General features: G+C 42.1%; 4 protein-coding genes across 5 annotated transcripts in view; all 4 read left to right on the top strand.

Moving 5' to 3' along the window:
- Window positions 1-27857, top strand: part of LOC107376386 (protocadherin gamma-C5) — a 344488-nt gene that overhangs the window by 29162 nt on the left and 287469 nt on the right. The gene's annotated exons all lie outside the window — the stretch shown is intronic.
- Window positions 3338-11302, top strand: LOC107372974 (protocadherin beta-15-like). Its single transcript, XM_054738016.2, has one exon. The coding sequence runs from the start codon at window positions 3386-3388 to the stop codon at window positions 6035-6037; it is 2652 nt and encodes an 883-aa protein (XP_054593991.2). The 5' UTR covers window positions 3338-3385; the 3' UTR covers window positions 6038-11302.
- Window positions 13701-17192, top strand: LOC129160930 (protocadherin beta-15-like). Its single transcript, XM_054738018.2, has one exon. The coding sequence runs from the start codon at window positions 14701-14703 to the stop codon at window positions 17125-17127; it is 2427 nt and encodes an 808-aa protein (XP_054593993.2). The 5' UTR covers window positions 13701-14700; the 3' UTR covers window positions 17128-17192.
- LOC139070104 (protocadherin gamma-A12-like) lies at window positions 17253-27541 on the top strand. Its single transcript, XM_070551773.1, has one exon. It carries the CDS (start codon window positions 22765-22767, stop codon window positions 25174-25176), a length of 2412 nt encoding a protein of 803 aa, XP_070407874.1. The 5' UTR covers window positions 17253-22764; the 3' UTR covers window positions 25177-27541.

Below are 27857 nucleotides of genomic sequence, written 5' to 3'. Positions count from 1 at the left end.
AGCTGTCAAATATAGTGAATAAAATCACACAGTCTACAAATATAATCTAAACACTAGTCAGAACTAAAAACAGTCGTCAAATATAATGAATAAAATCACACAGTCTAATCAGAACTAAAATCTAATGACGCTACCGTCAGAGCTAAAATCTAATCATACTGTCGTCAAATATAATAATAAAGTTGTAGAAGAGCCCCTCCGCAGCTCGCTCACTCCATCACCACCCCGGACAGCGCGTCCAGGTCAGCTTTGGACAGGCGATCGTACACCGGAAAAATGTCTTTGTGAATGGGCATCACAGCCCTGAATCCGTGCAGCTGCGTCACAGCCATGGTGAACAGAATCTCAGTGTCCAGAGGCTGGAAGCCGTGCAGACTGAGAAAACTTTGAAGAGCCGGAATCAGTTTAGGTGTTAAAACCCTGCGAATAATGTCCGTAAAGTGAAAATCGTAAAATAATTCATTTTCAGCTACGTAAAGACATTCGTGTTGCCGTTGACTGGGGTGATCGATCTTGCATCCGTGGCAGATGGTTGGTAAGTGAGCTTTGATCGCCATGTTGACCAAGTGAAGAAGACCCATTTTCACACGGTCTACTTTGTCTTCTGAAAACACCCAGTCAGGCAGACGGTGAGGCTCCTCATCGGTGCTCTGGATGTCGAGGGGTTGCACATCCTCCTCCTCCTCATGACCTGGCGGCGGCTCAGGGTTTGATGTCACCAAAGGTGGATCAGCCCCATCGACCCAGGGCCTGAATGGTACGTTCTCCGGAACCTCCATGATGGTGGGGAGTCGTGGTAGGTTATCCTCTGGAAAACACGATGGGGCCGATGCGGGCCTCGGACTGCCGTTGTATCTCGGCGGTGGTGGTGATGGTAGCGATCTGGACCTCGGACTGGTGTTGTATCTCGGTGGTGATGAATCCGTTAGTACCCAGCTCGGTGGTGGGCTCCAAAGGTCTTTAAGGGTCGTCTGATTGTAGAACCCCGTCATGCTGATGCTTAGATCGTCTGGATGAAATGGTTTCTAACTGTAAGCTCTTTATAACTAGTGCTGGATGGGGGGCGTGGTATGATGATGCAACCTCCTCCTCCTCCTCCTAAGGCAGGTCTTAGAACTCCAGCTTTTTTCGCACTGTCAGAATGTCGTTCCAACAGCGGCTGGTACGAAAAAATGAAGTAATACGATCCTCCACTTCATTTATTTTTTCACACCAGGCTTCGAAAGGTACAACCTGTAGAAGGCGGTAAATTCCGCATACAGAATGCACATTCTCCAGCACAAAAAAGAGCTCAAATCCTCTCACACGGACCGAGGCCTTGAACATCCACTCTCCATCAGCATCCTCTTCCCCCTCCCATGAAGCGCTGAATGCTGTCACAGCGTTCTGGATTTCATCCAACGTTGGAAGAGCTTGCGGCCCGCTGCGATTGACTGGCGGACGAGGTCTCTCAGGATCATCTCTGTGCACCTTGCGTGGAACAGCCAGCCTGAGCACAGCCCAATCGTTGTAGGAGAGAACCGCTGGTGAGTTTGATAAATAGGATTTAAGAGGTTCGCCCTCAGCCACATCTTGGATTAAACACAGTTCCTTAGTGTCGTAGCTGAACCGGTATCCAAAACTACCGCTATAGCCATAAGGTTCCAACTGCCATATTTGCTCCAAGATCTCTTTACCGCCGAAAGGAGGAACCTGCACTCTGCAGATGTAAAATGTAGATTTGCGGGGCGCTCCAATTCCAGCCGGCATCTGATGTATAGCGATGGATTTTTCACAAAGCATGGTTTTTGACAGCGGTATATCCACGCTCTCTTCTTTCACTTTTTGAGTTGAAGTTGAAGCGTCTGATGTAGTAGACACTTCTTCAGCGCGGCCTGGTGCTTCATTCAGCTCCTCGTGGTTCATCATTTTTTCTTAGAGCTCGGCTTTTCACCATTCGGACAGATCTGAGCTTTTAAAGAGTTAAACACAATAGGATTACACTCAGAAGGGAGGGGCTGTGGGAACCGATGGGCTATCACAAAAAAGAAACCACACACCATTACACACATTAGCCTATGACGTGGGATATCATGGACGCTCAACAATACGCCATTGATGATGCGGCGTGGGGGGTCTAGACCATCTGGACACGTTCAACAATACGCCATTGATGATGCGGCGTGGGGGGTCTAAACCATCTGGACAATTAACAATACACATGTCCATTTGATTAATGATACGGAAGGGGGGGCAAAGATTGAACAATACACCTGTCCATTTGATTAATGATAGGAAGGGGGGCAAGGTCAAGGGTCAAATGAACAATAGGAATGAAAGGTCAAAGAACAATAGACCTGTCAAAATGTTTGACGAAAGGTGTCTTATAATACTCTCTGATACAAGTCGCCGCATGTAACCATCATGTAACCACAGGTTGGTCAGATGCTGCTGCCTGCTGCGATCAGTCGAGGCACGAGCACGGTGTCAAATAACGATGTTTACCACGCTTGTGCCTGGACTGAAGGTGCTGCATGCACAGCGCGCCTCACGGAAGTGATGCGCCTTGTGCGCAAAATATGGTCCTTTGTGGAGCACGAGTCCGGCGTATCAGGAGGGGCAGCGCTGCGTGGAAGCGGATGGCTGATGTTTGAGGACGGACAGATATACCATCAGAAATCTCCAATTTCGACTAATAAATGACCAGAAAAAACTCTAAATAAGAAGTGACCTTACCGGTCCTCACTGGGTGGCTGGACGTTCCCTTAGCCTGGGGGATCTCCGACAGGTGGGGTGAGGAGAAGGCCAGCACAGAGCTTTCTGGGAGAATTCACAGATGGCCAGTTAACCTCCGTTGTAACATCATATTAAGTCAGTAAACTGCACTGAATGCCCAGTTCCCAAATGGGCGCCACAGTTAAAATGTTGCCATGGCCTTTATGGGTTTAAATGGACCGGATTTTTTATCCGCACCGGCCGGTTCTGATTTGCTCTGCTAGTGATTATCATGTCTTGTTTTATCCACTGCAAAAGAAGCAGCCATTAGGAGGGCACTAGATTGTTTTTCAAAGCACGTTGAGTATTATTTTAATTACATAAACTGACATTTTTCCACTCAATATTTACAACGAGTGTTTTATAAGGAAAACATGAATGTTTTGTAATTGGGAAAACAACATATTGAAACCTAAAATAAGTTGAACCAAATTATTTCATCAAAGAAAAGAAAAGCTGAGTTAGGAAGTAATTAAAACGTTCATACAGTATGTCAGCTGTCACTCCAGTGAAGTGCGTTCTGTGACTTAAAATAACGTTTAAACCACCATCTTATTTCAGTAATGCATTTCTGTGTTCTTTCTGTATTATTAGGTTAATGTTCTATTAACTTCATACGAACCCTGTTGTGATGTTCCATTTATGCTCACGGTGTCAGTATAGACCAGCTTATTGTGATCAGTGTGGTTCTCAAGTCCTCCATGATCTCGTCCTGCCCCTGCGTGTTCTAGATTTTATGAAACGGAGACAATTGCGGATATTTTCGTTGCGGTCGAGATTTGTTGGATTATTTGATGTCAGCTTGTTTAACAAACAACAGAACCAACTTATGATGGCGCACTTGCTGAGAATTGCTGACATCTGGGGTCTCGTCTTTGTCTTCTTTGTGCTGCATTGCGCTCACGGTGAGCTGACCTACACCGTCCAGGAGGAACTGAAACACGGATCTGTTATCGGTAATGTCGCTAAGGACCTGGGAATGGACCTGGGGAGGCTCTCTGCTCGTAAAGCTCGTGTTGAAATGGAAGGAAACGATAAAGTGTACGTTGGCATCAACATGGGAAGTGGGAGTTTAATGGTTGCGGGGAGGATAGACAGAGAGGAGCTTTGTGGGGAAAAGCCGACGTGTTTTCTAAAATTCGACTTGATTTTAGAAAATCCTCTGGAATTACACAGGATGTCTGTTCAGGTGCAGGATATAAACGACAACCCGCCAATTTTCCCTAAAAGGGAAATAAAGCTGGAAATCACAGAATCAACAGCGAAAGGAGCGAGGTATCGTATTAATGCAGCGCAGGATGCAGATATAGGCCAGAACGCCGTTCAGAATTACATTTTGCAACAAAACGCAAATTTTTTGTTCAGCATTCAAACCACAAGCAGTGGCAGTAAATATGGAGAGCTGGTTTTAGATAAAGAGTTAGACCGAGAAGATCAGAACGAACTGAGACTGCTGCTCACAGCTGTAGATGGAGGATCTCCTCCTAAATCTGGGACTGTAGTTATTCACGTCACTGTGCTGGATGCTAACGATAATGCTCCCGTTTTTACCGAGTCTGTTTATTCAGCCATGTTACCGGAAAACTCTCCAATTAACACCCCAGTTGTTACAGTTAGTGCAACAGATGCAGATGAAGGTCTAAATGGAGAGGTCACGTATGAATTTAGTCGAATGTCTGATAAATCACAAACATTTTTCTCTCTTGATCCCAAATCTGGTGTAATTACAGTGACAGATAATATAGATTATGAAGATGGTTCAAAATATGAAATTGTTGTAGAAGCTAAAGATGGATATGGGCTCTCTTCAGAAGCAAAGTTGATCATTGATATTACTGATGTAAACGACAATGCTCCAGTTATCCATCTAAAGTCCCTGTCCAACCCGGTACCCGAGAACGCACCACCTGGTACAGAGGTGGGCATCATCAACGTGCAGGACAGAGACTCTGAGAAGAACCGACAGGTCCGCTGCTCCATCCAGCAGAACGTTCCTTTTAAGTTGGTTCCTTCCATTAAAAACTATTATTCTCTGGTGACCACAGGACAGCTGGACCGTGAACTAGTGTCTGATTACAACATTACAATCAGTGCCACTGACGAGGGCTCTCCACCTCTGTCCTCCTCTAAAACTGTTCAGTTATCTGTAGCTGACATCAACGACAACCCGCCTGTGTTTGAGGAGCAGTCCTACAGCGCTTATGTGAGTGAAAATAACAAACCTGGCTCCACTTTATGTTCCGTTAGTGCTCGAGACCCGGACTGGAGACAAAACGGTACCGTGATTTATTCTCTGTTACCTGCTGAGGTGAACGGTGCGTCGGTGTCCTCCTATCTATCAGTTAACGGAGACACGGGGGTGATCCACGCTGTCAGGTCGTTTGATTATGAACAGCTGAGGAGTTTTAAAGTCCACGTGATGGCCAGAGACAACGGTTCTCCTCCTCTCAGCAGCAACGTGACCGTGAGTGTGTTCGTATCAGATGTGAATGACAACTCTCCTCAGATACTGTACCCCGCCCCGGAGGGCAGCTCCTTCATGACCGAGCTGGTCCCCAAAGCTGCACACGGAGGCTCTCTGGTGTCCAAAGTGATAGCGGTGGACGCGGACTCTGGACAGAACGCCTGGCTGTCCTATCAGATAGTCAGATCCACTGATCCGGGACTTTTCACTATCGGTGTGCACAGCGGAGAGATCAGGACGCAGCGGGACATTTCTGAATCTGACAGCATGAAACAGAACCTGATTGTAGCAGTGAAAGATAACGGACAGCCCTCTCTGTCTGCCACCTGTGCCATGTATTTACTGATTTCTGATAACTTGGCTGAGGTGCCAGAGCTGAAAGATATTTCTTATGATGACAAGAACTCCAAACTGACCTCGTATCTGATCATTGCGCTGGTGTGTGTGTCCACCTTCTTCCTGACCTTCATCATCATCGTCCTGGGTGTGAGGTTTTGTCGCAGGAGAAAGCCCAGACTGTTGTTTGATGGAGCAGTGGCCATTCCCGGAGCTTATCTCCCTCCTAATTACGCAGATGTTGATGGAACAGGAACTTTACGCAGCTCCTACAACTATGACGCCTACCTGACAACAGGATCTAGAACCAGTGACTTTAAGTTTGTGTCATCTTACAATGACAACACGCTGCCTTCTGACCAGACTCTGAAGAAAAGTCCCTCTGAGTTTGCTGATGTGTTTGGAAGTTGTGATTCTTCCCCTGAGGTAGGCAAGTCTGTCTTATTTACTGCTTTACAAGGTTTTCATCTTCAGGACTGTTAAGTAGAAGTGTGGGGGACTGGTTTTAACCTTTCTTTCTATTCTTTTACAGCAGCATGTAATTTTTGTTTCGTACTGATTACCGTTTTTATATATGACAGGCTGTATCCCGGCTTGAATACCTCGCGGAAAACTTCAAAAAATGTTAACCATTTATTCACCTGTTATTGGATGAGTAAAAATATGCAGCAAGCATTTTATTCGTAAATGGAATTGACAGGAAACGTGGATTTAGAGGTTGCGAGCGCACGGAAAGGTGGAGTGGAATGAGAGACAAATGTGTCCATGTTAAAAAAGTAACTGAAATACAAACAGTTATTATAATAATAAATAATAAATGAAAATATACAATATAAACACAATAGTAAATGCATTGTCTTGGACTGGATACATACAGGATACCACAGAACAGCGATGTGCTTTCAGTTGTCAAGGCGGGGATTTGCTCTGCAACACTTCGGCTGAGGAGAAAAAACATCTCTGTCAGTTCGCCTGCATCTCTTCCACGTAGAGCTGACGCAGAAGCATGAACTAGGCTTTACTCAACTCAGATGCTTTACATTTGTATTCATGATTCACGTAAATGCATATTTACATATACGTTTATCCTCAACGTACAGCTCCTAAAACATAAAATCCCATTCAAGCAACTGCTTCAAATATTGGTATCTAAGTTCATCACTTGTTTTTTTAATAAATATTTTTTTCATAAAAGTTAAATTTGCAATTTATGTTGAACATAATCAAAAACATTTGTACCACGGTGTCTTTCTTAGACAGTAACTCAATAGAAATGTATACTTTGTGTACATCAGTTCACTTTTATTCTCCAATAAGTTTTATAACTCATTGCATTTGTTGTAATAAAATATGGTTTTACCATTTTGTGGCTATATAAAATAGCTTTATCTAATGCAGCATCAGTTAAAAACAAAAGCATACACCTTGTTCTTTTAGGTCATTCATTCCATGAACGTTTTGCTCCGTTTACTTTATTTTTTTGCTCACGAAAGGTTTGCCAGCACATCACGTTTATATAATTGTCCTTATTTTGGACAGGTTGTTGCTGTTCTACTTTTAGTTACCAAAGCCTACTGGTTGTGCCGAGCACCAGGCTAAAGACCAAAGGGGACAGATCATTTGCTGCTGTGGCCCCCAGACTCTGAAACTCTCGCCTCCTGACCCTGAGATCAGTGGACTCAGTGGTCTCGCTTCGCCTCTGTCAGTGCGCCCCAGGGCAGCTGTGGCTACATTGTAGCTCATTACCATCAGTGTGTGAATGTGTGTGTGAATGGATGAATGATACACTGCAGTGTAAAGCACTTTGGAGTCCTTACTCTGAGAGGCGCTATAAAAGTGCGGGTCATTTATCATTTATCTCCTTTAAAAAGCAGCTGTAAACTCCTTGTTCAAGCTGGCGTTGCATGAATTTCATCACCCTTTCCTTATTTTGCTCTTTCTACCTGTTCTGCCTTTACCGGGATCTTCGGATTTTCCTCTTTCCTACTCATCTTCTCTCTCCCTTTCCTAACATTTTTGATCACATTTCTTTTCAATTTAAACTTATTTTCAGTTTTTTTATACATGTCTTTTTATTTTAGAAAAATAGACCTGTCAAGTACATTTCAAAACAACGTGAATTTTCTCAAGTTTTACCCCCAAGAACAAGCGCCAGACTGCCAACCCTAACAGGAAAGGAAGAGAGGAAAAAAACAAAACAGAAAAAAAAAATAAATAAATAAAACATAATACAATTTAAGGGGGGCTACTCAGAAACAATAGTTGTGGATTTCTCGACGAATGTCAAACATGTTTGCCAAGCTTTATAGAATTTGTTTACAGAACCACGGACGGTGTGTCTGATTTTTTCAAGATCCATGCAAAACATAGTATCTCTTATCCAGTGGGCATGAGAGGGAGAAAAAGAGTCCTTCCACTTTAGCAAAACAGCTCTTCTGGCCAGTAAGTACGGAAACTCCAATTTCACTCTGAGATTAATAAAATATCTTTGATTTGATGGTCAAAAAAGATAGTATTCTTAGTTTGGAATGTGGTAAGGTCAGATCTGGGGCGACACCAATTATAGCAGAGACAGGGTTTGGCTCCACCTGACACTGCAGAACTTCAGAGATTGTACCAAAAACTGATCTCCAAAAGTTAGCCAGGGAGGGGCACGGCCAATACATATGTAGTAAAGAGCCACTAGCACCCCTACATTTTTTGCAAGTTGGGTCTATGTTTGGGTATAGACGTGCCAACTTGGCCTTAGACAGGTGCACATGGTGGACCACCTTAAATTGCACTAGTGCATGTCGAGCACACATAGATGAGGAGTGCACCTGGCCCAGTATAGATGCCCACACCTCATCTGAGATTGCAAAATTGAGGTCCTGCTCCCAGGCAGTTTTAATAGCCACTAATGAAGGACAACGTAGTTGAGTGATAGAGTTATAAAGCTTAGACATTACTCCTCCCACTGTGGGGTTTATGAATAAAAACTCATCCAATGGGTTCTCTAGGGGTTTATTTGAAAATTGGGGCATCGTACTCTGCATGTAATGCCTGACCTGTAAGAACCTGAAAAAATTGAGTGGAAGCAATCCCAAATTTTGTTGTCAGCTGGGTAAAACTAGAAAAGAGATCATCACAATATAAGTCTGTGAAATGTTTTAGACCTTTTTTATGCCAAAAAAGAAAGGCAGCATCAGACATTGATGGAGAGAACAAGTGGTTAGCTGCACTTGGACTTAAAAGTGAAAAAGCCTGAAGACCCAGAGTTTTTCTGAATTGAGACCAGGTTTTCAGGGATTGCTTAACCACTGGGCTCCCAGAAGCGATAGGGCAAGAAAGTGGAAGTGGCGCACCTAGGAGTGCAGAAAGAGAGACTGTTGCACCAACCGCATGGGCCTCCATGGTGACCCAGATTGGAGGTGAAGATTCAAGATGAAAGTGCCTCCAGTGAAGCATACGCCTAATGTTCGCAGCCCAGTAGTAGTGCTGTAAATTGGGTAAGGCCATCCCCCCCCTGCTTAGGCCACTGGAGGAAGGCCTTTCTCAGCCTAGGATGTTTGCCAATCCAGAAAAAAGAGAGGAATAAGGAGTCTAGAGATTTAAAAAAAGATTTAGGGATCATAATAGGAAGTCACTGGAAGAGATAAAGAAATTTGGGGAGACGCATAATTTTCACAGAGTAAGAGACAGTACTAGTGGGGACCATTTAGATAGTGGTTGCTTCGCTTGATCAAATAGTGGAAGAAAGTTACTCTTGAACAAGTCACAAAAATGCCTAGTGACACCCCCTCCCAAGGTATTTATATTGGTTAGTAACAACCTTTAAGGTAAAACTTCCATACTTGAGACAGATGGCCTCCCTATTAATCGGAAACAGTTCGCTCTTATTCAAGTTAAGTTTATAGCCGAAGAACGTACTAAAGTTGTCTAAAATCTGGAGTACCGCTGGGAGAGACCTGAGTGGATCGGAAATATATAATACCAATTTCTCAGCAAATAGAGAGACCTTATGCTCGAGACCGCCTCTAAGGATGCCCTGTATTTCATCACTGCCACAAACCGCAATAGCAAGTGGCTCAATGGCCAAGGCAAGGAGGAGGGGGCTCAAAGGACAGCCCTGCCTCACCCCACAGTAAAGTCTAAAGTAATCAGAGCAATGGCCATTTGTAAGCACTGATGCTACAGGGTTCACATACAGTAGTTTAACCCAGGATTGAAATAAAGGACCAAAACAAATTTCTGTAATGTAAAAAACAAATAAACCCACTCAGCCCTATCAAACACCTTTTCAGCATCCATAGACAACAGGCATTCAGCTACACGGTGACTAGTTGTGTAAATTATATTAAACAAACAGCGAAAATTATCGAATGAGTGGCGATTCCTAATGAATCCAGTTTGGTCAGGAGAGATTACAGAAGGAAAGGCAGTTTCTAACCTACAAGCAAACAACTTTGCCAAAATCTTAACATCAGTATTTAATAAAGATATAGGCCTGTAAGAGGTGCAGTCAAATGGGTCTATGTCCTTCTTAAGCAGCATGGAAATGCAAGCCTGATAACATGATGGGGGAAGTACCACAGACTCAGACGAACCAGTAAATAATAAACTTAAAAAGGGGAAAGATCATCTGAAAACCTTAAAAAAATATGTCGAAAACCCGTCTGGGCCCGGTGATTTCCCCGACTGCATGGATGATATAGCTACTTTGATTTCCTCTACGGTGATGGGTGCTTCAAGATTTTGTCTAGTTTCTGGGAGAATAGAAGGCATATCCACAGAGTTAAAAAAAACTCTCCATATCGCTCAAACATGTAGTAGAATCTGACGTATATAGATTTGAGTGAAGGCTCTAAATTTGTCAATGATTGCTGTCTGATCAGATGTGATGTCCCCGCTGTCTGTCCTAATGCCCCGTATAGATTGTTTGGCCCTTGCACCGCGCAGCTGATTGGCCAGAATTTTATCGGTCTTTTCACCATGCTCATAAAAATTGCTCTTACACCTGATCAAACAGCCTTCGACCTGGCGGGAAGAAAGAATATTGAATTCAGTCTGTAGCCTTAATTGTTCTTTATACAATGCAGGAGATGGTGAGTGTGCATATAGTCTATCCAAATTAAGATTTTGGTCTGAAATATCCTTCTGTCTCTTTTCCTTAGCTCTCCTTTTAAATGCAGCAAAAGAAAGGATTTCGCCCCTAAGGAAGGCCTTCAATGCTTCCCAGGATGTTTGACAAGGCATGCATGGGGTCCTATTTTCAATCAAAAAGGTTTTAAATTTAGAGGAAATATCTGAAACAAATGTTACCTCTGCAAGCAGCGACGGATCTAACCTCCAATGCTTTTTCACAAAGCCACTATCCAGAAGAGCCATTTAAAGAAGCAGCGGGGCATGATCGGAAACTGTAATACTTTCATAACTGCAAGATTTAAGGTTTGGGAGCAGCTAATTGTCTATAAAAAAGTAATCGATGCGAGTGTATGTATGATGTACGTGAGAGAAAAAGGAGTAGTCCCTACCGGTTGGATATAAGAAACGCCAAGGATCAGTAAGGCTAAAGTCTTCAAGAAATGACCTAATATATTTGGCTGACTTATTTAGACTAGCAGGCTTAGAGGAGGAACGATCTAACTGTGCATCCAACAAACAGTTAAAGTCCCCACCTAAAATCAGAGAATGAGGATTCAAATCCGGGAGCTGAGAGAAAAGGTTTTGGAAAAATTCCACATCGTCGAAATTAGGCGCGTAAACGTTGGCCAAGATCACAGATTTATTGCAAAGTGTGCCAGATACAATCATAAAGCATCCATTTTTATCTGAAATGATATTTGAGGCAACAAAGGGAATATTATGTTCAACAAGAATGGCCGTGCCCCTGGCCGTTGCTTTAAAATTTGAATGAAATGACCGCCCCGACCAGCATTTCCCCAAATACCGCTGATCTGAATCTCACAAATTAGTTTCTTACAAAAACACCATCCAGACCTGAGCTGTTTAAGGTGAGAAAACACTCTTTTCCGTTTAACTGGGTGGTTCATTCCTTTTACATTCCATCTGACAAGGTTAAGATTGCTGTTCATTCTAGAGTGATCCTGTAATCATAGTACCTAGAGTACCCCCTAGTGAAAGGAAGGGAAGAAAAACAACATACATAAAGAAAGTAAAATACAATTTAAGAAGAAAATTTGCTGTCTCAAATGAACCCACCACCCCTTCAAAAATAAAAAAAAATAAAACCCTGAAAACAACACAGGTTGCAAAACAAAAAAAAAAAGCCACTGTAATTCTCCTACTACTCATCACCAGCATACCAAAAATATACTCTCAAACTAAACCAACTTTTCCCCGCATCACAACAAATAAACAACTATTCTTCACAAAGCTGAAAATTGAGGGCTAAATAGAGCGTCAAACATACAACAAGATATTTTATCTAGGAATGAACTGCCAACAAATACATGGAAACAAAACCGCGCTCTGGTCCTTTCTCAACAGGTGTTGATTATTAAAATATGTATGCAGTATAATCGTCCTGTGGCTGTTGGAAGTCCCGGTAGTACCTGAGAAGTTCAGAAGGTCCAAGCTGGATCACGGTGATGCACTATGTTCCCCCTCCATAGACCGAAGGAGGTCGGCTGCCGCGGAAATGCACCGCAACCACCGTCTCTCCCCATGACGCGCAGCCTCGCAGGGAAGAGAAGAGAAGGCCGCAGTCCTTTGGTGTAGAGTTCAGCCATAACTTTCTCATACTCAGCCCGCTTCTTCAGGACGTCAGCACTGTAATCCTCATAGAAACGAAGCTTGTGCCCCCGGTAATCCACCGTGCTGTGCTTCCTTGCCTCCCTCAACACCAAATCTTTAATTCGGAAATGATAAAAACGAATAATCACCGGGCGCGGACGCCCCGCTGGACTGGGTTTTGGGGCAAGGCTGCTGTGGGCTCTATCCAGCTCAGGTGGAGATGATAGAATCTGGTCACCAAATATCTCCACAAGAAGCCTGGAAAAAAATGCTGTTGGCTGCGGACCTTCCAGAGACTCGGGTAAGCCAAACACTCATAGATTCAGCCTCCTGCTTCTCCCCTCGAGGTCAGAAAGTTTAAACTTCAGCATTGCATTGTCTTCCTGTAGAGTCGCACACACAGTTTCGAGTTGCTCTAAGCGTTGGCTAACTTCCTCGGCGTTTGATTCGAGGTCCTTGATGCGTTGCCCGTGTCCTGAGACATTGGTTTGAATTTTGTCCAGTTTGGTGTCCAAATGATCAAACAAGGATTTAAAGTCAGTACCAATCTTCATTCAGAGTTTATCAAGCACCTCTGAGATTTGTGCTGCGGTCAATGGCATGCTAGCTCCGTTAGCTGCGTTAGCCCCTGCCGAGGAGCTTTCTGCTACCGAGTCCTTTTTGCTGCCTTTAGTCGATTTAGACATGACTTCCCAGCTCGTGATGTTGTTGCTGATGGTAACGCCCAAGTCCCAACGGGGTTACAGATGGAGGAGAGGTGAAGAGAGTAATAAAAACAAATATTCTAGCGGGAGCCAGCAAACTGCACACCTACGCCATCGCTTGCCAACCGCAAGTCCTCACTTTCAGTTTTTAATACTTAAAGAGCAAGTCACCCCCTGCCAGAGTCTTACTCCACTCCCACTTCCTGTTTGAAAAATGCAAAAAATGCTGTCGCCTGGCAGACTGAAAGGGCGGAGCCACTAACAAAATACACACACACACACACACACACACACACACACACACACAAAACACACACACACACACACACACACACACACACACACACACACACACACACACACACACACACACGACATTGTGACCTCATAATGTACCAGCTGACATCATAGTGTACTTCTTAGCCTATAGCAATGGCATATTAAATTTAAATGCAATGCAGTTTTTACCTGACAACTGTGCAACAATGACAGTTTTAGGCAGAATATTTAAATTTTAACTAAGATGCACTTAAGTGCCAAATGATTGACTGCATGTGTCTACAGCATGGTTAGACACTCATTTATATAGTTAATCAGCAAAAAATAATTTAATTTGGGGGTGAGTTGCTCTTTGTTTTTTGTTTTCGTGAAGCGCCTCATATGTTTTTTTATATTTGAGATGCGCTTTATTAAGGATCGTTTTCTTTCTTTTCTTTCTAGTTCTTCTGTAACGTGTTTCACCGACTGCGTCATTATTTTGGAAAAAGCAACAGCTTCGAGTGTTTGTCTCTCTCCATGGTGCTGAAACTCCTCTCAACCACGGACTAATTTTGTGTTTTGAGGCAACATCGCTTGTTTGTTAATTTAAAATTCGTTTACATTGTAGTTTGTGCAAATATTTTTGATAGTTACATTTTGATGGTTTTTTTATTTTTTAAACAATAAATAGCTTCTCATTTTCGTTTTTTTTGTTTACAGTAAACAAAGAACAGGTTGATGTCTTTAAAACAAGCGTGTTTCCCTTTGAATTACGTTTCCAGTTCGAATCACAGTGTTCACGTGTTTCTTATCTTTAAAAGCATATCGTTTAAAATTATCTTATGTTGTTTTTCACTGCACAAAAGGCAAACATTATGATGCCAATATATTGTTCTTCAAAGAATTTTAGGAATCATTTAATTACATAACATTCACGCTTTTTCCACTCAATATTTGCAGGGAGCATTTTTTAAAGAAAAATACGAATAGTTGGTAATTGGGGAAAAACTGAGCATCAAGAATGATAAAATAATTTGAACCAACACATTTTATTATCATCAAAGAAAAGAAAAGCTGAGTTAGGAAGTAATTAAAACGTTCATACAGTATGCCAGCTGTCACTCCAGTGAAGTGTGTTCTGTGACTTAAAATAACGTTTAAACCACCATCTTATTTCAGTAATGTATTTCTGTGTTCTTTCTGTATTATTAGGTTCATGTTCTATTAACTCCATACGAACCCTGTTGTGATGTTCCTTTCATGCTCGCGGTGTCAGTATAGACCAGCTTAGCGTGATCAGTGTGGTTCTCAAGTCCTCCATGATCTCGTCCTGCCCCTGTGTGTTCTAGATTTTATAAAACGGAGACAATTGCGGATATTTTCGTTGCGGTCGAGAGAATTGTTGGATTATTTGATGTCAGCTTGTTTAACAAACAACAGAACCAACTTATGATGGCGCACTTGCTGAGAATTGCTGAAATCTGGGGTCTCGTCTTTGTCTTCTTTGTGCTGCACGGCGCTCACGGTGAGCTGACCTACACCGTCCAGGAGGAGCTGAAACGCGGATCTGTTATCGGTAATGTCGCTAAGGACCTGGGAATGGACCTGGGGAGGCTCTCTGTTCGTAAGGCTCGTGTTGAAATGGAAGGAAACGATAAAGTGTACTTTGGCATCAACATGGGAAGTGGGAGTTTAATGGTTGCGGGGAGGATAGACAGAGAGGAGCTTTGTGGGGAAAAGCCGACGTGTTTTCTAAAATTCGATTTGATTTTAGAAAATCCTCTGGAATTACACAGGATGTCTGTTCAGGTGCAGGATATAAACGACAACCCGCCAATTTTCCCTAAAGGGGAAATTAGGCTGGAAATAAGGGAATCAGCTGATAAAGGAGCGAGGTATCGTATTAATGCAGCGCAGGATGCAGACATAGGCCAGAACGCCGTTCAAAATTACATTTTGCAACAAAACGCAAATTTTTTGTTCAGCATTCAAACCACAAGCAGTGGCAGTAAATATGGAGAGCTGGTTTTAGATAAAGAGTTAGACCGAGAAGATCAGAACGAACTGAGACTGCTGCTCACAGCTGTAGATGGAGGATCTCCTCCTAAATCTGGGACTGTAGTTATTCACGTCACTGTGCTGGATGCTAACGATAATGCTCCCGTTTTTACCGAGTCTGTTTATTCAGCCATGTTACCGGAAAACTCTCCAATTAACACCCCAGTTGTTACAGTTAGTGCAACAGATGCAGATGAAGGTCTAAATGGAGAGGTCACGTATGAATTTAGTCGAATGTCTGATAAATCACAAACATTTTTCTCTCTTGATCCCAAATCTGGTGTAATTACAGTGACAGATAATATAGATTATGAAGATGGTTCAAAATATGAAATTGTTGTAGAAGCTAAAGATGGATATGGGCTCTCTTCAGAAGCAAAGTTGATCATTGATATTACTGATGTAAACGACAATGCTCCAGTTATCCATCTAAAGTCCCTGTCCAACCCGGTACCTGAGAACGCACCACCTGGTACAGAGGTGGGCATCATCAACGTGCAGGACAGAGACTCTGAGAAGAACCGACAGGTCCGCTGCTCCATCCAGCAGAACGTTCCTTTTAAGTTGGTTCCTTCCATTAAAAACTATTATTCTCTGGTGACCACAGGACAGCTGGACCGTGAACTAGTGTCTGATTACAACATTACAATCAGTGCCACTGACGAGGGCTCTCCACCTCTGTCCTCCTCTAAAACTGTTCAGTTATCTGTAGCTGACATCAACGACAATCCACCTGTGTTTGAGGAGCAGTCCTACAGCGCTTATGTGAGTGAAAATAACAAACCTGGCTCCACTTTATGTTCCGTTAGTGCTCGAGACCCGGACTGGAGACAAAACGGTACCGTGATTTATTCTCTGTTACCTGCTGAGGTGAACGGCGCGTCGGTGTCCTCCTATCTATCAGTTAACGGAGACACGGGGGTGATCCACGCTGTCAGGTCGTTTGATTATGAACAGCTGAGGAGTTTTAAAGTCCACGTGATGGCCAGAGACAACGGTTCTCCTCCTCTCAGCAGCAACGTGACCGTGAGTGTGTTCGTATCAGATGTGAATGACAACTCTCCTCAGATACTGTACCCCGCCCCGGAGGGCAGCTCCTTCATGACCGAGCTGGTCCCCAAAGCTGCACACGGAGGCTCTCTGGTGTCCAAAGTGATAGCGGTGGACGCGGACTCTGGACAGAACGCCTGGCTGTCTTATCAGATAGTCAGATCCACTGATCCGGGACTTTTCACCATCGGTGTGCACAGCGGAGAGATCAGGACGCAGCGGGACATTTCTGAATCTGACAGCATGAAACAGAACCTGATTGTAGCAGTGAAAGATAACGGACAGCCCTCTCTGTCTGCCACCTGTGCCATGTATTTACTGATTTCTGATAACTTGGCTGAGGTGCCAGAGCTGAAAGATATTTCTTATGATGACAAGAACTCCAAACTGACCTCGTATCTGATCATTGCGCTGGTGTGTGTGTCCACCTTCTTCCTGACCTTCATCATCATCGTCCTGGGTGTGAGGTTTTGTCGCAGGAGAAAGCCCAGACTGTTGTTTGATGGAGCAGTGGCCATTCCCGGAGCTTATCTCCCTCCTAATTACGCAGACGTTGATGGAACAGGAACTTTACGCAGCTCCTACAACTATGACGCCTACCTGACAACAGGATCTAGAACCAGTGACTTTAAGTTTGTGTCATCTTACAATGACAACACGCTGCCTGCTGACCAGACTCTGAAGAAAAGTCCCTCTGAGTTTGCTGATGTGTTTGGAAGTTGTGATTCTTCCCCTGAGGTAAGAATAGGTCAGATGTTACCCATGTGAGCTTTGTCGTGAAAGAAAACAGGAACTTGTTGTGCTGTTTCAATATCACTTAAGCTGTGTGTGTGTGTGTGTGTGTTTGTGTGTGTGTGTTTGTGTGTGTGTGTGTGTGTGTGTGTGTGTGTGTGTGTGTGTGTTTGTGTGTGTGTGTGTTTGAGTGTTTGTGTGTGTGTGTGTTTGTGTGTGTGTGTGTTTGTGTGTTTGTGTGTTTGTGTGTGTGGATGGGTGGGGTGTCAAATATACAAATTGAAGTTAAGAAATTTGCTTTGCAAGTGCTTACAGCTGTTTTTGGAATGCTGGGTCTACATCCCTCACAGAAAAAGCATTAGTAAAGATACCTTTGTCCACCGTGGTTTCAAATTCTGGTTCTAATTGAAGGAGGGAGGATTGAGTTAATGAACTAACTGAAAGCCTGGCTGGTGGCGTTAGAGGTAGAGGAAGAATAGTAGATGGCCAAGCCCTGACCACTGATGAATCTTAGCAGAGACTTTCGGTGAACATAGTCTGGAGCGTCCAATGCAGATGTAGAGTGTTTGATTTATGATGCATTTAGTAAGAAGAAGGTTTCATTTGGATAAGCAAATTGAGCATTTTTGATATTTTTGGTTGAGAAGTTATTTCAAGTAAGGTTTGGCCTTTCCATATTTGCATTGATGAGTATGAAGAGAAATCTTGCTTTTCATCTTGGTGGGGATGACAATATAAATGTGCATATTGTCCTCAATCATTGGCCCTGTATTCAGGATCTTTGGCAGATATTGTGAAAATTTTGGAACCTCTGAAATGTCAGCTACCCAAAAGAAGAGCCATGTACTATGTAGAGGTGTTTAGCTGCAGGTGACTGTGGCACATACAAGCCTTTTACTCTTCCAGAGATATCACAAGATGAAGTAAAAATGATCAGAATGACAAACACATGCAGATGAGCTAGAAACTGCAGCAATTGTTTAGATATGCAGCTGTGTGCCACCAATATAACAATGAAGAGAGAGAGTCTTCAATGACTTATAACATGGCTGATAGGAGAAGAGGTAGAAGATGAAGAGAACAGGGCCATGAACTGAACTCTGATGGATCCACCAGTAACCGTGGGTGAACCTGATCAGAAGTCTCAAACTGAGAGGTATTGCATTTGATTTGAAGTATTAACCAACTGAGGACTGTGTCTGAGTCTAATGATGTGGTGAAGCCACTTCAGGAGGATTCTATGATCAGTTGCAGACAGATCAAGGAGAAAGAGAAGAGACCAAGAGCCAGTATCTGTAGACATTTAGAGGCCACTTGTGACTCTTGCCCAAGCTGTTTCAGTGCTGTTGCCAGAACAGAACCTGGGGCCTCATTTATAAACCAAACTTGTGCACCGATCTGTGCATATTTCATGTGTAGAACTAATTTATGCATTGTGTGGTATTCATCATTTTGTAATGTTCCTAAATATAAGAAACTTCAGACATGCTGAGGAACAGCATCTAGTGGTAGAACGGAGGAACAGCAACACTGAAGGTCTCAGTCATCTACACGTTCCTCATCCACAAATTATTTTACCCAATAAGATGTGTCACATAGTTGGTGCCAAACCCCCCACATGGGAATTTGACATTGTAGAATGAATTTCATGTTTTTTGATCACAATTGTTACTCTTCCCATTTTTATGATGATCTTAATTGTTTTTAATTAATGAAAGGCAGAAGAGCAGGCAACAGTTGAAAAAATAAAAATGTTTTAATTGTAGAAACGGGAGCGACAGGACAAACGAACATGCACAAAATGACAATGATCCAACGAAGACAGCAACAAGGAGGGAGGTATAAATACACAAGGGAATCAGGAACACATGGGCAGAGTAATGAGGGACAGGTGAGAACAATAAGGCTAATCAAGGCAGGAGAGACACAGTCAGGGAGGCCGGGGTGGATCATGACAGATACCAGAAATGGATGTGTGATTTAATAAGACGTGTGGATAATGAGTGGATTTATTGACTACTGGTCTCATCATGGCATTTTATGGCTGGAGGAACATGACCAGTTTGCTCGGAGTGCTTCACACTCAAAGTAATGATGGAACAGACGCGTCTTCACCAAGGACTGGGTCCAGGAAGCAAGCAGAAGATTTCCTTTCTAATAAAGCCTATTTATTGCTTCCAGTGGTACTTTAGTTCAGAATGTATTTGAGGACAGGTGGAGTCTGAACAATCTGTTTGTAGGGAAGCCAGTCGAAACAGAGGAAATAGATAATGTAAGATGTAGAGAAAGCAAATATATAATCACACTTTTGTTCAGTGGAGGCTGTGGATGGTAGAGATTGGAGTTTAACAAGATAGTTAGCTAATCTAACAGTTAGCTTCTACTAGCCGAGATATTCTCTGCTGTTTCCTAGATGCTAAACCAACAGCAGCTTTCCGCGTTGCAGGTCATGATGGGTGAGTCCATGAATGTTAGTGACAGTGTTACAGAGATCTGTCAGGTTTTTCAAATCCTAGAGTTTCACTGTCTAATTTTTATCAGTGAGAGGCCTCCTTTAACCGGGGAAGCAAACAATGTGTGTTTCATCAACATGTTCTCACACCTGAAGCGTCCAAACATTATGTTGAGGGACCAAGCTTTTGTTTTCGATGCATTAGGAGCATCAGGAGGCGTCGGTTTCCGACACCTGTGATAACATTTCACTGACATTTAACCTCTAACCTCTTGCTATTTAACCTTCCCCTCACCCCCAAACTAACCATGACCTTGTTTCTCATTCTAAACTTCCAGTTAACAATGTTTGAGAGGGATGTTACAACTAGAAACTAAGTTTTGCATGCACAAGTGGGTTAAGCTTAGGATGGGGGAGAGGGGAAGATTAAATAGCAAAAGGGTAACGGTCAGAATTCGGTGACATCTCCGTTTTGTCGTGGAATTTGGAAAGTGACGCTCTGGCACAGCTCCCAAAACAAAGGCTTGGTCACCCGTCATCAGTTTTTGACACTTTGAGTGTGAGAATGTGTTGGTTTCATGGGGGATTTCACATCAACAAGGCTACTGTGGGTGAGGTATTAGTTCACTGCTTCATCAGCTGTAGGAAAGATTGGTTGAGAAAAGGTTGGAGTTCTGCTCCAATCATATGAGGATTTGGATATTTCTGAAAGAAATACTTAGCGTTTAGACCTAATGAGAAGAGATGAAAATAATACACATTCATGGGAACCACTTTATGAGAGGACACAACCAGATCACAAACAAGCTGAGGAGTGGAGCAGAGTTTGTGATGAGCAGATCTATAGTGTACTCCTTGTTGTATGTATAGCTACTGAAAAGCTGCTTTAAATGGAAAAAGTCCAATAACTCAGGGAATTTCGCTGCACTGTGATGAGAGCGTGTGGGAATATGAATGTTCATGTCTCCCAGGATTAGGATATTTGCATGGGGTTGCAGATGGTTGTATATCTGACGAATCAGCGTTTTTGTTGAGGATGAAGATTCTTCTTCCTGAAGGAAAATAATGGAAAACATGAACTCATTTTTGACAAAAGCCTTTTTGCCTTTTATTCTACTGTGCTTATTTTTTAATCATTTGAAGAAAAAATATATATATATTTCTGTGTTAAACGTTTGGATTGTTTCTTTTTTATTGCTTCCTCATCAAATCAGTGGTATTTGTTACAGTGATTTAGACATTTAAATGAGACATCAGATTAAATTATCACACAAAAAATCCATGCCAAAAGAGGCATACATATTCTTTGATAATGTGAATTCAAGCAAATCAGCAAATGTATCAGGGGAGATGGCTTGTTTAAACTCACCATGTAAAACTATCTGGTTTTGGCTGGACTGGACCATGAACTCAAGAGCCAAAGATGTTTAAAAGAAGTAAAAAGCATGCTACATCTGCATTTATGCTATTGTGTCTGTTATTTGTGGTGATCCATTGCAGCCTAGGCATTTGTCTGAAAGTTTACCTGCACAGTTGTGCCCTTGATTTGTCTGAAGTCTCATCTGTTGATTGAAATAATAATTTAAAATGAAGAAACTAAAATGGCTTCATAGAACCTTTAAAGCACTTTTGAACAGTCTTGAAATATTATTTAATCCAAACAGATACCCTTCAGGACATAGCTCTGCCCTTTCCATAATCCAAAGTGTGCCTCCCACTAATTGTATTTGGGTTATTTAACTTTTTGATTTATATATGTTGTTGGTTATTTTGGGTGTTTAAATGTTAAGTTAAAACTGTGCAGGAGTCCAGCTGCAGTGTTACATGAGGGGGTGGCAACATGAATGTTCATGTCCCCCAGAATTAGGATTATTTTTTTGAGGATGTGCGGAGGCTGGTGAGGAAGTGGAACATTTCTGGTAAAATCTGGTTGCTTTTAGTCAGTCTTCTGGTTCGCACTTGAGGGTGGAGCGTCTTCATCCTGAAGGAAGATGATACAATATTTGACCATAATACTTGATTTGACCAAAGCCTTTGTGCAGTTTATGCTAATTCACTTTCAATGTTTAATTTTATTTTTTTGAAAGCATTTTAATATATAATTTTTGTAGGTGTGTTGATTTTGGTCAGTGACTAATGTTTTCTTACCTAATCAGTGACAACTGTCATGATTTAAACATATAATCACAAAACCAGGATTAACACATCACACAAGGCCAAACAAACTTACTCCTTTATTGGCTGCTGTGGCTTAAATCATTCAGATTAAAAATGTATTCATGCCAGTATAGCTTCCTTGGACTCAATGCTCAAAACTCTTATGGCTGGACTGGACCTTTAGGCCAAAACCTGAAGATCTCAGAAAAAAACAACAGCTATGAGTTCAATTCTGCTACTAATTGCATCATGTATGAGTTTAATAATGCATATAAACTACCTTGTAGTAGGCTCTCGTCTCATTTCACTCAAAGTCCGACTGCATAGCTGCGTTCTTCATCAGTAGAAATGATCTCATTTGTCAATCGAAATTAAGACATTAAACAGAAGGAACACATGCTCTGATATAACAAGTAATTAACATTTTACATTTTTTTTCATATTATCTGTGCTCTTTCTAATAAAATGAAAGGAGGACAAAAAACACAGATGACTCCTTTGCAATTGTTGCCCAACACTACTCATGGTCTATACTATATCTTATGCGTGTCTTTTCTAATAATGATCCATTTATTTGTGTTATTGTTTCATTACGAATGAGAAAGGAAGCCCTGTGCAGATTGATGTGAGCTATACCTTTGATAATGTTTTCTGTAAAAATAAACGTTGTGGGATCAGATATATTTTAAAACAATTAACAATACATTATTTTTAATTTGCAATTCTGTCACATGAGAATAACACTGCATTTGAACTAATTAAAGAGGTTTTTCATAATGACATAAAACATATTAAGTTTCAGCACTAAAATAGTTGCTGGAGAGTTTGATCATTTCTATGCAGTGGTTATATTTTATTTCTACTCAAGGTGTCAGTATAGACCAGATAAGCGTGTAACATTGACCGTGCTTGTCTTACATCCTCCATTACTGGGATTGGTCGGTGTGTGTTCTGTGCTATTTAAGACTGGTGGTCACAGCGGAGAGAAAATCATAGATTTGTGAGGAAATTATTTTACGGGTAAAAACGTAGTTTTGTCGCTTGTGGCATTAAGCTGCGCAACGATGGCATTTAGTCTGCGAATCGCATTAATCTGCGGACTCTTTGTTTTCTTTGTGCTGCACTGCGCTCACGGAGACCTGACCTATTCAGTCGAAGAGGAGCTGAAACACGGATCTGTCATTGGAAATATCGCAAAGGATTTGGGACTGGATTTCGGGAGACTGGCTGCGCGTAAAGCGCGTGTCGAAATGGAAGGAACTGATAAACAGTATATAACAATCAACCAGAAAAATGGGGATGTGGTCGTTGTAGGGAGGATAGACAGAGAGGAGCTTTGCGGGGAGAAGCCGACATGTGTTCTCAAATTCGATCTGCTTTTAGAAAATCCTCTGGAATTACAAAGACTGTCTCTCAAGGTGCAGGATATAAACGATAATTCACCCGTTTTCCAAAAGGATGTAATGAAGCTGGAAATCGGAGAATCGGCTGTTAAAGGAGCGAGGTACCGTGTGATTGCTGCTCATGATTCAGACATAGGCCAGAACTCCGTTCAAAGCTACGTTTTGAATCAAAACGCGCACTTCGTGTTTAATATTCAGACATCCAGCAGTGGCAGGAAATATGGAGAGCTGGTTTTAGATAAAGAGTTAGACCGAGAAGATCAGAACGAACTGAGACTGCTGCTCACAGCTGTAGATGGAGGATCTCCTCCTAAATCTGGGACTGTAGTTATTCACGTCACTGTGCTGGATGCTAACGATAATGCTCCCGTTTTTACCGAGTCTGTTTATTCAGCCAGGTTACCGGAAAACTCTCCGGTAAAAACTCCAGTTGTTACAGTTAGTGCAACAGATGCAGATGACGGTGTTAATGGAGAGGTCACGTATGAATTTAGCCAACTGTCTGATAAAGCAGGGAAGCTTTTTTCTATTGATCAGAAATCTGGAGTAATCTTTGTAACAGGTGATGTAGATTATGAAGAAGGTCCTAGATATGAAGTTATGATTGAAGCTAAAGATGGATACGGACTAACCTCAGAAATTAAACTAATCATTGACATAATTGATGTAAATGACAACGCCCCCGTGATTAATCTAAAGTCCCTGTCCAACCCGGTACCGGAGAATGCACCACCTGGTACAGAGGTGGGCATCATCAGCGTGCAGGACAGAGACTCTGAGAAGAACCGACAGGTCCGCTGCTCCATCCAGCAGAACGTTCCTTTTAAGTTGGTTCCTTCCATTAAAAACTATTATTCTCTGGTGACCACAGGACAGCTGGACCGTGAACTAGTGTCTGATTACAACATTACAATCAGTGCCACTGACGAGGGCTCTCCACCTCTGTCCTCCTCTAAAACTGTTCAGTTATCTGTAGCTGACATCAACGACAACCCACCTGTGTTTGAGGAGCAGTCCTACAGCGCTTATGTGAGTGAAAATAACAAACCTGGCTCCACTTTATGTTCCGTTAGTGCTCGAGACCCGGACTGGAGACAAAACGGTACCGTGATTTATTCTCTGTTACCTGCTGAGGTGAACGGCGCATCGGTGTCCTCCTATCTATCAGTTAACGGAGACACGGGGGTGATCCATGCTGTCAGGTCGTTTGATTATGAACAGCTGAGGAGTTTTAAAGTCCACGTGATGGCCAGAGACAACGGTTCTCCTCCTCTCAGCAGCAACGTGACCGTGAGTGTGTTCGTAGCAGATGTGAATGACAACTCTCCTCAGATACTGTACCCCGCCCCGGAGGGCAGCTCCTTCATGACCGAGCTGGTCCCCAAAGCTGCACACGGAGGCTCTCTGGTGTCCAAAGTGATAGCGGTGGACGCGGACTCTGGACAGAACGCCTGGCTGTCCTATCAGATAGTCAGATCCACTGATCCGGGACTTTTCACTATTGGTGTGCACAGCGGAGAGATCAGGACGCAGCGGGACATTTCTGAATCTGACAGCATGAAACAGAACCTGATTGTAGCAGTGAAAGATAACGGACAGCCCTCTCTGTCTGCCACCTGTGCCATGTATTTACTCATTTCTGATAACTTGGCTGAGGTGCCAGAGCTGAAAGATATTTCTTATGATGACAAGAACTCCAAACTGACCTCGTATCTGATCATTGCGCTGGTGTGTGTGTCCACCTTCTTCCTGACCTTCATCATCATCGTCCTGGGTGTGAGGTTTTGTCGCAGGAGAAAGCCCAGACTGTTGTTTGATGGAGCAGTGGCCATTCCCGGAGCTTATCTCCCTCCTAATTACGCAGATGTTGATGGAACAGGAACTTTACGCAGCTCCTACAACTATGACGCCTACCTGACAACAGGATCTAGAACCAGTGACTTTAAGTTTGTGTCATCTTACAATGACAACACGCTGCCTGCTGACCAGACTCTGAAGAAAAGTCCCTCTGAGTTTGCTGATGTGTTTGGAAGTTGTGATTCTTCCCCTGAGGTAAGAATTTGTCCTTCATAAAAAAAATGAATTGCCCTTAAAAAGGAATCAGATTATATATATATATACATATATTGTTAAATTAAAATTGTTTTGTGCGTTATTTGTCTTTTGAATCAGAGTCCAGCTAATGCTGCTTGAAAATGTGTCTTTTTCAATGAGGATATTAAAATAAATTATTATTATTATTATTATTATTATTATTAGTAGTAGTAGTAGTAGTAGTTGTAGTAGTAGTAGTAGTAGTAGTAGTAGTAGTAGTAGTAGTAGTAGTAGTAGTAGTAGTAGTAGTTGTTGTAGTCGTATTCGTATTATTAGGAATATTAATATTATTTAAAAGCAACCTATCCATCTGCATTGTTCCTTTGGGGTCATCTACACTTTTCGTTTTGTATTTCTGTCTTTAGTGCTGAATGTTCTATTAGCTGCTGCCATTCACTATCTAGTTTTATGTTTTTTTATTGTCCTTTGTTTATTTCTTTATTTTTTGTTACACATTTATGAGAAATCTTTATCACTGTGAGGAACAGCAAATGTTAAAGTATTTAAGACAATAAAATAAGGTTTTAATTTGTTTTGACATCTTCTATAATAACTGCTTCATTTAAAAAGAATGTTGTGTTGGATTTTGCTTGATTTGTTACATGTTTACCCACCAAGATATTGAAAATAGGCTGGAGTTGTAATAACTTTTTATTTTATTTTGGTATCATCATTTGGCCAACCTTTTTAAAATCAAATCTAACTTATTTGTCTAACTCTCCTCGTTTGGTCACCTGCATCGTTGAGTGATGTTACAGTCAGTCTAGCCCCTCTTAGCACTCTTCTGACAACATGATCTAGAACCAGTGCCTTTAGGTTTGTTTCATCTTGCACACTACCTGCTGACTACACTGAAGAAAATTCCCTCTGAGTTTGCTGATGTGTTTGTGATTATTCTGCTGATGTTTTAATTTCTTAGTGATTGACAGCTAATCTACGACACATTTTGTATCTGCTTTATATGAAGGTGGAGATGGGTTAAGGGAACTTTTACCCCCTGGTTTGTGGTTTCATCTTAGTGTAGCCTTTCTTATCTCAGGAATTACTTGAGTGGGCTCTGGGTTCTAACAACTTGTTCTGTATCCTTTAATTACCTCTCAGGTAATATACTTTTGGACCTACACACTCTTACTGAGACACAAACTCAATTATTATTTAACACCAGGTAGAATGTGAACACAATAACCCCCCTTTATTAAATGAAATTATAAGTAGAATAAATATCAGGCTCTTAATTTCCAAACCACAAAGTTACACACACAGGATATGCACCAACCGTAATAGTCCAACAGTATAGCATTCATTAACTGAACCTAAAGTCGGCAAACCCCAAACTGATGCTACGTTGCAGGCCTGTTTTAATCCTTGTGTTTGTAGAAAACTCGTTCTTCGCTACTGTGAGCAAAACAAAATAAAAGCAGGGTACCTTCTGCCAGATGAGTACTAGTCCAAACCGATTGTCTGTCAAGTCCTGTCCTGCCTCCGGTAGAGCCGTTAGATCTCCACAGTCACGCCCCCTCTACTGTTAGTCCAAGTGTGTGGCCCACACTCAGTCACTGGCAGTAGCGGTTTTAGGCACGGGCAGACAGGGCAATTGCCCGGGGCGGCATTTTTTCATGACACAAAAGGGGCGCACAAGCGCTGAGTAAAAAAAAAAAAAAAAAAAAGGAAATCTGCGCCGCACCGAGGTTTTCAATTATCTGTCATATGACAGTGTCTGGATTGGAAACAGCAAGTTGGCGCCCCCTGCAGCTGCAGGCGCTCCTGCTGACTGAGAACGTTCACGTGCACCGTGTGTATATGAAGAACAGGAAGGGGAGGGGTGCGGCGGGGGAATTCACCTCTGCGACTTTCCCAAATGAAATGAGCGTGCAGGGGCTGAATCAACTGTATCAACATGGCTAAAGTCAATCACATCTTAACGTTCTTCCACATTTCATTCATAATATCATAAACACAGGCCTCTCATTCTTTCAGGTTTCTCTGAATTGTGTGAAATGGCCGAATAAAAAAAGGAAAAACAAAACGATTTTGTGGTCACCCCCCCATCAAGGTCAAATAGTTTAGTCCTGACTAAAGGAAACTTACTGAGTCAGGAGCCAAACAGAAGAGATGAACATAAAAAGGCTAAAACCACCAGTTGCCCCATTCAGGAAAAAAAAAAAAGAAAAAAAGAAGAGAAAGATAAAGGTATGCTCTCATGATGCATGTTGCATGATGCATGTTTAACGGTTAAATGCGGTCAACTAATTGCTAACAGAGCTAATAGGGCTGAAATATTGAAACGAATATTCAAATGGTTCGAAAAAAGTCCTTGAATCGTTTTTTACTGATTCAAACTAGGATTTGTTAAATGCTCGCTGCAGCCTGTGGCCTGCCTGAACAACAACAAACACATGTTGGTCATGTTCACATAATAATAAATAAAACAATTCTACAAGCAGAAGAAAACTCCCCAGTCACCACTAACTATCCTGTTTATTTATTGCAGATGGCTGCACTCATTATTTTTACATGATTTGTTCTGTAAAAGTTGGCATTTTTGGTAGTCTACAGTTTTTTTATGTCAGTTTAAATTACAATTTCAGAGGCAATTCTAAAATATTATGGATCATGAGATCTATTAGAGATACCCCAACTTTTGGACTGCTCTGCCAGTC

This window comes from Nothobranchius furzeri, chromosome 1, assembly GCF_043380555.1.
Source record: "Nothobranchius furzeri strain GRZ-AD chromosome 1, NfurGRZ-RIMD1, whole genome shotgun sequence".
Taxonomy (NCBI): Eukaryota; Metazoa; Chordata; class Actinopteri; order Cyprinodontiformes; family Nothobranchiidae; genus Nothobranchius; species Nothobranchius furzeri.
The sequence above is the reverse complement of the archived record's forward strand: the minus strand, read 5'-3'. Positions and strand labels throughout refer to the sequence as shown.

Excerpts from the sequence above, each read along its gene's own strand:
- LOC129160930 (XM_054738018.2), top strand. The coding sequence starts at position 14,701 with ATGATGGCGCACTTGCTGAGAATTGCTGAAATCTGGGGTCTCGTCTTT.
- LOC107372974 (XM_054738016.2), top strand. The coding sequence starts at position 3,386 with ATGTTCCATTTATGCTCACGGTGTCAGTATAGACCAGCTTATTGTGAT.
- LOC139070104 (XM_070551773.1), top strand. The coding sequence starts at position 22,765 with ATGGCATTTAGTCTGCGAATCGCATTAATCTGCGGACTCTTTGTTTTC.